The 9,461-nt window shown below is 38.5% G+C and overlaps 1 protein-coding gene across 1 annotated transcript in view; it reads left to right on the forward strand.

Moving 5' to 3' along the window:
• Positions 1-7,898, forward strand: part of nsun2 (NOP2/Sun RNA methyltransferase 2) — a 56,949-nt gene extending 49,051 nt beyond the window's left edge. The window contains exons 14-16 of the mRNA XM_048608648.1: positions 2,420-2,558; positions 3,468-3,507; positions 6,598-7,898. Of these exons, the coding sequence (XP_048464605.1) occupies positions 2,420-2,558; positions 3,468-3,507; positions 6,598-7,030 (612 nt within the window). The 3' untranslated portion in view covers positions 7,031-7,898. The remainder of the gene's footprint in view (positions 1-2,419; positions 2,559-3,467; positions 3,508-6,597) is intronic.
• Positions 7,899-9,461: the final 1,563 nt, after the last annotated feature.

Raw genomic sequence — 9,461 nt, forward strand, 5'->3', positions numbered from 1 at the left:
AACACTATTACATTTGATTCCAGCTTCTCCCCCTCAAACTGCAGTGTGAATTCTATCATATTATGGTTACTGCCCTAGAGCTTCCATCACCTTAAGCTCCCTAATCAAGTTTGCCTCATTGCACATCACCAAATCCAGAACCATCTGTTCCCTAGTGTGCTCTACCTCAAACTGCTCAACAAAACCATCTTGTAGATATTCCACAATTTCCTTTTATTGGGATCTGCTCCCAACCTGATTTTCCAAGGCCACCTCCATATTAAAATCTCCCATGATTATTGTAATAGTGCCTTTCTTATATGGCTTTTCCATCTCCTGATTTATTTTCTGCCCAATTTCTCACTCCTGCTAGGGTCTTTTCAAGTGCAAAATTAGTTTAACATATATTGGGTTTCTGTGATCTTTTGAGCTTTCTTAAAAGAAAGCACTGTGTGAAATGCTTGCTGTGCTAGTCAAGACTGAATGGAACCAGCCGCCATGGAAACTTTCTGGTAATTACAGTCAGTAAAGAGACTCTTAAATTTAAAATGGTTGGTTATAAGAGCATTTAATAAACATGGGACATACTTTTTAAATGATTCCATGGGAATAAACCAATAAACTATCATCTGATTTTGTGTAGTTGTTTAAACAACATTTTCAGTTATTTGAAATATTGTTATTTACTAGTGGTGGGCTAAACTGTATTTATTGTAATAAATGCTTTTAGCTTACACCAAGTTACCACACTCCAACAATTTGTTTTAATGAGTTTGAGTTTGATTTATTGTTGTCACATATACTGAGATACAGTGAAAAGTATTGTTTTGGGTGCTATACAGGCAGATTTTACCATACAAAGTGAACCAGGATGGCACAACAGAGTGCAAAATATAGTGTTACAGTGCAGAGAGAGATCGGAATTAACCATTTGAGACGTCTGATAACAATGGGGAAGAAGCTGTTCTGAAATCTTGTTCATATGTGTATTCAAACTTTTGTCTCTTCTGTCTGACAGAAGAGGGTGGCAGACAGTATAACCGGGGCGTTGGGGTCTTTTATTATAAAAATTATGTTCTCATGCTGCCTGGCTGCTGTAGTTCACGGTAAATTTTACCCTCTACATTCATTAAAATAAGTGAGTGGAAAACATAGCTCAGCGAGCCCAATTTGTACCCAAAGTGGATCCCCTCCCCCTAATTCTCTTTGGTATTTGTGATTGTGTGGTTCTATTATCCTCATTATCTGTTAACAACTTTTAAGCAGCTGTTTACAGTTCTGCAGTTATGGTTTGAATATATTTAGACTTTGCCTGAGATTGCCAAAACTAATTTCAGTTTGGATCCTAACAACCAGTAAAGAAAAGAGATTTTCAGTGCAAAAGTTACTGTGCCAGGGAATCATTAATTTCTATTACAAACCTGAGGAAAACCATGTAGTTGGCAGCTTGAATACAGACTTGGCCCTTCTTACTTTTTTGAGTTTAATTGATGATTGCTGCTGATGTGTTGAATTGTTTGGGTGTGATTGCACTTGGGGTGTTGAAGAGTTAACTCATTAAGTGACTGTGGTTTGTACATTATTCCTTTTTGAAAGAAATTGAGAGTTGACGTGTACATAATGTAACCTACACCTAACCTAATGTAATCTGGACTGTGGCCTTGCTTTGCCATGGGAACGATGCATTTTTAAATTCATAATGAAGAAGAAATTTTGCTAATTTGGGTACCATCAAGAATGTGTCCAAATCTTGAAAGTTCAGGCAATGATTAAGACTATAAATAAATAAATGAACATTTTTTGGCTGTATTTTTGTGAACTGAGCTTTTTAGGGAGATGGATGCGGTTTTCTTTTATTGCAACTACTCGTAACAGCAATTGCATTAATTTAAAAGAAATCAATTCAAGATATTTGCTGCAGGAGCTCTTGTAATTTACCACTGCATGAACGAAGCAAATGCTGAGCTGGAGAAGAGCAGTACCTGAATACCAGTCCCATTGGCCATTTCTAGCTTCCAAGACCTGGTACTGCACTGTGGCTAGTGACTCGTGACCGGGCAGCTTGCTTAATGCTATTTCCGTGTCATTCTTCTTAAATTTTTTTGGCATGGGCGATTGGAAAAGACTGTGGAATTCTGTTGTTCCAATGGTGGATACATCCTAAATGACGCAAATTTATCATTCTTAGAAACCTGATGTGCATACTGTTAGAAGCATGAATTGATTTCAATGTAAACACTACAACGTACAACCTTGCAAAAAGAGAACCTTTGATTTTTAGAGAAAGAAAGGAATACTCTAGAGTCTGCTTTTCTTAAATTATCTGGCAGACAAGCCTGATCAGTACATGTTACTATTGGTATTGTATTAGTATTAGAAATTAGATGCTTGTTCTTCAAAGTAAAACATAGACAGCTAAAAGTATACTTTTGTTCTTCAGGGTATTTATACTTTAAATCCATACATTAATGAAAGAATCATTAAGATTTGTATTGAAGATGTTATGGTGCTGTTAACACAAGAAAATCCATTCATTGGCAAGCTTACAAGTGAACCACAGAAACAAGCAAAGAAACTGAGTAAGTTGCTATGTTAGCACTTTTAATTGAGAAAAGAGCCCTTAATATAACAAAAGAAACTATTGTAATTTTTCTTAAAATGTATGAATGTCACACAGTTATCCTGTTGTTGCAATTTTTTTACATTGTTCAGAAATAGTCTATTCCTTTTGAATATAAAATACGTTCCAGCTTACAATATTAAAAGTAAAATTTAGAAACTTAGCATGAAGCATCAAAAATGCCAGGTGTTCGATCATAAGATCATTCACTGCATCTTATAATTCCCAATATGTTTGCATTTGAAATTCAAACCAGCTAAAGTGATTTACTATGCAAAATATGATTAAAGTCTGTAGGCATTATTAGCATTCGCTTTAAAACTGCCTTTTTTAAATCAACAGGAAACACCAAAAATTGAAATTAAAAAATTGGAAAACAAAATTGCATATAGACAACATCTGCTGATAGTCTTTTCACGTGCATGTTGCATACTGCCTATTTGATCTTCGTGTTTCACATCCTCCATATTAATCTTTATTTACTTTCTTTGTATGAGAATTGGTGGAATTATATAGTCCAAGCTATACTAGGTTTGGGTGCATTACTTTATAGATATTAAATTGTATATAAGTGAAGATAACAACGAAAATATTGCACAGCAATGTGTATGGCATTTAAGTCATTTTTTCCATTTAGGTTTGCTGAATGTTGTGATTTGTTCTAGTTGGGTAAGGTGCATAGAAGTATCTTAATAATTAGCACCTGTATCTTTTCAAAGTAACTTACGCTCATCACAATATATGTAATGTACCAGTGGCTTTATATTTGTCAGCCTATTAATTGTTCAGTTGAAATTGAAATATTATCTTAGAACTACTCTAATGGAGTTAATGAACACTTAATGTATTTACTTTTTCATTAAAACAGGTATGGGGAGTGTTGTGTTGAAGTATGAACCAGATCCTTCGTAAGTTTTCAATAGATTATTTATTTTTGCTTGCACTTTTAACAACTGTAGCATTACATGCCCTTTTCAAGTTGTTCAGTGTTCACTTTGGGCATCGCAGCAGAACCTAGTGCAATCTTCAACTAATGTCTAAAAACATATATCCTTGTGGTGCAAAGCCTATTCCAGCAGCTTTCTTTGTCAGTTCATTCTGCAAATCAAAGTCACTAGATTCTAAACTATCATGATAGAATTCAGAATTCTAACCTATAGGCTGACTGTGCTAACCACTAGACCACTCATACGTTCATTCCTTCATTTATTAAGCTATAAGGGAGTCATGGATTAAGTTTATACTTTAGAGTTATGTGCCAGTTTTATTTTAAATAATTTATTCCAAAAATAAATCTGATATCCACAGTTAAAGTACTACACTTAATTTAGCACCAACAAGCCTGATTTCATATTGACACTTCCCATGTCTGTTGTCCACCTTCCAATGATATATCTTTACCAATAGTGCTTTAAACTTTGATATATTGCTGGCCTAAGGTTTTAGTTCTCCCCACCAACCCACCACCATTTGGGGTGGCATGGTGACTCAGTGGTTAGCACTGCTGCCTCACAGCGTCAGGGACCTAGGTTCAATTCCACCCTCAGGTGACTGTTTGTGTGGAGTTTGCACATTGTCCCTCTGTCTGTGTGGGTTTCTGCCGGGTGCTCAGGTTTCCTCCAACGGTCTAAAGATATGCAGGTTAGGTGTATTGATCATGCTAAATTACCCATAGTGTTCAGGGATGTTTAAGCTAGATGCATTAACCATGGGAAATGAAGGGTTGCAGGGATAGGGAAGGGGAATGGGGCTGGGTGGGATGCTGTTTGGAGGGATGGTGTGGATCCATTGGGCCGAATGGCCTGTTTCTCTACTGTAGGGCTTCTAAGTCTAATCACACTCCGTTGCTGAGATCTTTATGTGCATAATTACCAGGATGCTTGACTTCTCTGATTGCTGGTCTTCTCCAGCTGTCCCCCTTTGTTACATCACCGTTTGTCGATTCATCCCTCCCCCACCCCAAACTTTACCTCTGAAATTTCATGTTATCCAAAATCCGAGTACTCGGTATTTACCGGCACAATGTCCCACATCTTACCCTTGAAGTATTTCAATAGTAACTCCTACAGAATAGTTTGACTTTCTGGTCTTCCCCATCCTAATGTGTAAGTTTTATATATTGGATAGTTCAGCCAGTTGTCCTTGTATATAACCTCCACACCTCTTTATTTTCTATTCTTTCCATTGTCATGTCAGTCTTTTCACCACTGACTACTTGTCTCTGGGATGTCTCCCTAAAGCTGCTTTGTATTGTGCATTCATCCATCCCTTTTTTAAAAAGTAAAGACTCTTTTTGCCATGCTGTTCATCTTTGCGTAATTTTTAAAAATTTTTTTCCTCGTCCCTTATGTCTAGCTTTCATGATATTATAATGTTCTCTGCATGAGCGCTGTGTTCATTCAGTATGGATATACACCATTTTTCCCTTTGTGGAACTGTCTTAGTGGACATTTCAAACAAATCTTCTTCATGAACTGTGGGAGGAAAATAGTGATTATGATAATGGCTGCTTTATGAGCTAGCAATCATTTCTCCAGCTTGGTTGTTTGGAGCATTTTTGACTTCTCACTCTTGTCTTTAATTGTCTGTCCATTCTGTAATTTGTTGCTGTTCCACTTATTTATTTTCTACAATTCTTCTGGAGAATAGAGAATAAATACATTCCATTAAAAAGATGGAATCATGATGCTGGAGGCAGATCAATTAACTATTTCAGTGGTTATCTTAAACTACAAATCTAATCTGCCAGTTTCGGTTATAACCTTTTCATGGTTCAAAATTGTAGGCTATTTGTTTGGGGAAAACGCCGTTTTAAAATAAGCCTGAGTTTTTTTTCTCCCCAAATCCCTCAATCTCTCCAAAAATTCAAAAAAGTAACTTACTGAAGTGAGGTGTGACTCACTGCCCTTAATGTTGAGGCAGAGTTTCACCAAGTATTTCATCAAGGAGCCCTAGCAAAACTAGAGTCAATGTGAATCAATTGGAAAACTGACCCTAGGTTGGAGTCATACCTAACACAAAGGATTGCAGTTTTAGTTTTTGGAGATCAATCATTTTAGCTCGGGACATCTCTGCAGGTGTTCTTTAGGGTAGTGGTCTAGATCTAATTATCTTCAGCTATCCAAATGCAGCAAGACCTCAACAACATCCAGGTTAGAGATGATAAATGTCAAGTAACATTTACGCTGCACAAGTGCCTGATAGGTCGGACCCGTTTCCAACAAAACAGAATCTAACCATTATTCCATCATATTCAATGGCATTACCATTGCCGAATCTACCACTATCAACACGCCTTTGACTAGAAACTGAACTGGACAAACATTAAAAGTACTATGGCTACAGATCAGAGACTCGGAGCTCTGGAACGAGTAACTCTGCTTCTGTTTCCTTGTGCCTTTTAGATGGTGGACAGTTATAAGCAGAAATTGTGCTGGAATGCTTTGCACTTCCTTGAATAGGTGGAGCTGCAACAACACTCAAGAAGCTTGATTCCACCCAAGACACAGGCTACTTGATTGGCACCCCGACCACCACCTTTAACATTCACTCCATTCACCACTAACACACAGTGGCAGCAGTGTGTACCATATACAAGATGCACTGCAGTGACACACCAAGGATCCTTTGACAGCACCTTCCACACATGTGACCTCTACCACCAGAACGGTCAAGGGCAGTAAATGCATTGTAACACCGCCACCTGCAAGTTTCCCTCCAAGTCTCTCACCTTCCTAATGTGGAACTACATAATCATGCCTTCACTGTCACTGGGTCAAAATCCTGGAATTCCCTTCCTAAAAGCACCAAAGGTCTGCGGCAGTTCAGAAGAGAGCTCACACTACCTTCAGGGCAGTTGGGAATAGGCAGTAAAAGCAGGCCTTGCCAGTGATGCCAATATCTGTAAATAAATATGTATAACTAATTGAATGAAGTCTTCAATCTTTTTAATGTTTTTTATTTTTCTTCCCACCTACTGTCCACAATTATTTTTGCAGAAACATTGAAGGTCCAAAGTGTCCAATTGTGTTGTGTGGCTGGAGGGGAAAGAATTCAATCCGTGCCTTTGTTGCCAGGAATGAGCGTTTTCATTATCTACGAATGTTGGGTGTAGAGGTTTTCAGAGACAAGAGTAAGGATGATGGATCAGACAGCGTGACTACTGAGAAAACTGAGGAGCCAATGGAAGAAGGGGATTTGAATGTACAGGGAGATGCTGGGCATTTGAAAGACAATTCTGAAATTGTGCAACGGTCTAAAGAAAAATATGCTGAGATCTTGGGGTCAACAGAAGAACCTGAAGAACATCAAGAAGTAGTACAGCATGTAAAGATGGAAATCAACAATATTAAAAGAATTCAAGAACCTGTCGAATCATGTTCAAAAATTGAAAGCTTTGGTGCTGAAGTAGCACATTCGGATGCAAATTAATAAGGTTTTAAGCTTTTAAGAAATGCCAAACATGAACTGACATAGATTGCAGCATAAACTATCTGATGATTTGGTGTTGGATATCCAATGCTACGAGCTGTTTCTGGAGGAAACTATCATTTACTTGCAATCCAAAGTTGAATATTTCCTTTTAATCTACTCAAACCTTTCCTAACTAGATGTATAGCCTTGAAAACGCATTTGATCTCTCATTATCAGCACCCCTCTAATTTAAATTTTCTCTCCTAAAAATATCTTGGTCACTCTGCACTCAATGAGAGATGAACAAAGCAAGTATATTAATGAAGGGGAGCATAGGGAGGGGAAGACAATTGTATCACTTTCATTTTGACTTCATTAATGAGAATGGGTGAACTTCAATGTTGTTCACATGATTTAAAATGTGTCTTTGCAAATTGCTCGACAGCCAATTCACTTGCAGAAAATAACCTTTTAAATTGGCATTTCAAGTGCTTGCCATTTTTGTTCATGCCTTTCTGCATTTTTTAAAAAAACCTTTGAAAAGTGATTTAAAGCTTTTACAGATGAATTTATAAATCTGAAGTACTAACTTTATTTTAAAAGACAGGATACGTTTTCTGGTAATTTTTGTTTTCCACTTGAATGGTAAATAAATGGGGTTGGATTAGCTCCATACACCCACATGACTTCCTGCTGGTTTACCTCCCAAATGGTAAAGATGATAATTACTCCTTTAAAGTCAGAAAATTTATTTAATGTGCAAATCCTGTGGATGTACCAAAGGAACCTGTTTCAAGTTTGTATTAAACATGGTTATTGAATATGCGGGCATTTTGTTTTTGAGTCACGTTGTCATATTTTGCCCAGTAAAAGGCTATGGATCTTATTTTCTCGTGTTGTTATTTCAGTCCTTTTGTACTTGCAAATTTCCTGAGTGGTATAGTTGGATCTTCCTGCAATGGAAATGTTTCCTCGTATAGAAGTTATGATCCTTGGAGATTACAAGCACAAGTTTCCTCAAAGAAGGCTGTTCATTTTTGTGCCTAAATCTCTTGTCTGCATTGGAGCTCCTAGTAAGTCATTTAACTCAAAGTTGACTAGCATGAACATTGTTAATAGATGGCATCTGAGCTTGGAAATGTTCTGGCTGTGTGAGGGAGAGAAATACGGAGCTAAAAAGTCATTCTTAAGTTCTACCATGCTAAGAGTTCTGCTTTGGGATGACAAAAGAGAAGCAGAATTTTTAGATCAATATTTTATGAGCGAAGTTCTGATGAAGTGCATCATGCCCTACAGTGGAAGGAGGAGACGTTTTCACAATTTCTTGGTAGAATATCATTAATGTTGTGGGATGGATTTTATGTAATGATTTGTGAATAATTTAAGTTGGAAGCAAATTCTATGGATCCTGGAACTCCAAAATAAAAGTATAAGCAATAGCAAATTTAGCAACCTATGTAGAAGGAGAATCCAATCAAAGTTTCAAGTCTGACCTTTTTATTAGAGGATCAAAGTTAGAAATGAATAGGTTATGAGCAATTAATTGAGGCTGGAAATAACCACAAAATTCCGTGGTGATTGTCATGGTGTGGGAACAGAATAGTGCAAGTAAAGAATGAAATGGTAGACTCAACACTGTGGAGCTGGAGGAACACAGCAGGCCAGGCAGTGTCAGAGGAGCAGGAAAGTTGACGTTTCGGGTTGGGACCCTTCTTCAGAAATGGGGAGGGGTAAGGGAGTTGGGAAATAGAGGAGGGGTGGTGCTGGGGAAGGTAGGTGGGATGGTGATAAGTGAATGCAGGTATGCAGTGGTGGGGATTGGTCAGAGGGATGGGTGGGGTGGATAGTTGGGAGAGAAGATTGACAAGTTGTCAGGTCAAGGAGGCGTGGATGAGAGCGACGATTGGATATGGGATGAGGCCAGGGCTGGGAAATTTTAAGACTGGTGAATTCCATGTTTAGGCCATCGGGCTGAAGGGTCCCGAGGCGGAATATTAGGTGTTGCTCCTTCAGTTTGCGTGTGGCATCATTGTGACACTGGAGGAGGCCCAGGATGGACGTCACCCAGAGAGTGGGAAGTGGAGTTAAAATGGTTGGCGACTGGAAGGTGGTGTCGTTTGTCACGTACAGAGCACAGATGCTCTATGAAATGGTCTCCGAGTCTACGCTTGGTCTCACTGATGTAGAGGAGGCCATATCGGGATCAATGGGATACAGTAGACCAAGTTGATGGATGTACAGGCGAACTCCTGTCTGATATGAAGGTTTACTTTGGGCCTTGAATGGAGGTGGGGAGGTGTAGGGGCAGGTGTAGCACTTCCTGCAGTTGCAGGGAAAGGTGCTGGGGGTGGTGAGGCTAATGGGGAGTGTGGAGTGGATGAGGGAGTTGCGGAGAGAGCAGTCCCTACGAAAGGCAGATAGGGGTGGGGAGGGAAATATATCTTTGGTT

This window comes from Rhincodon typus, chromosome 2, assembly GCF_021869965.1.
Source record: "Rhincodon typus isolate 14 chromosome 2, sRhiTyp1.1, whole genome shotgun sequence".
NCBI lineage: Eukaryota > Metazoa > Chordata > Chondrichthyes > Orectolobiformes > Rhincodontidae > Rhincodon > Rhincodon typus.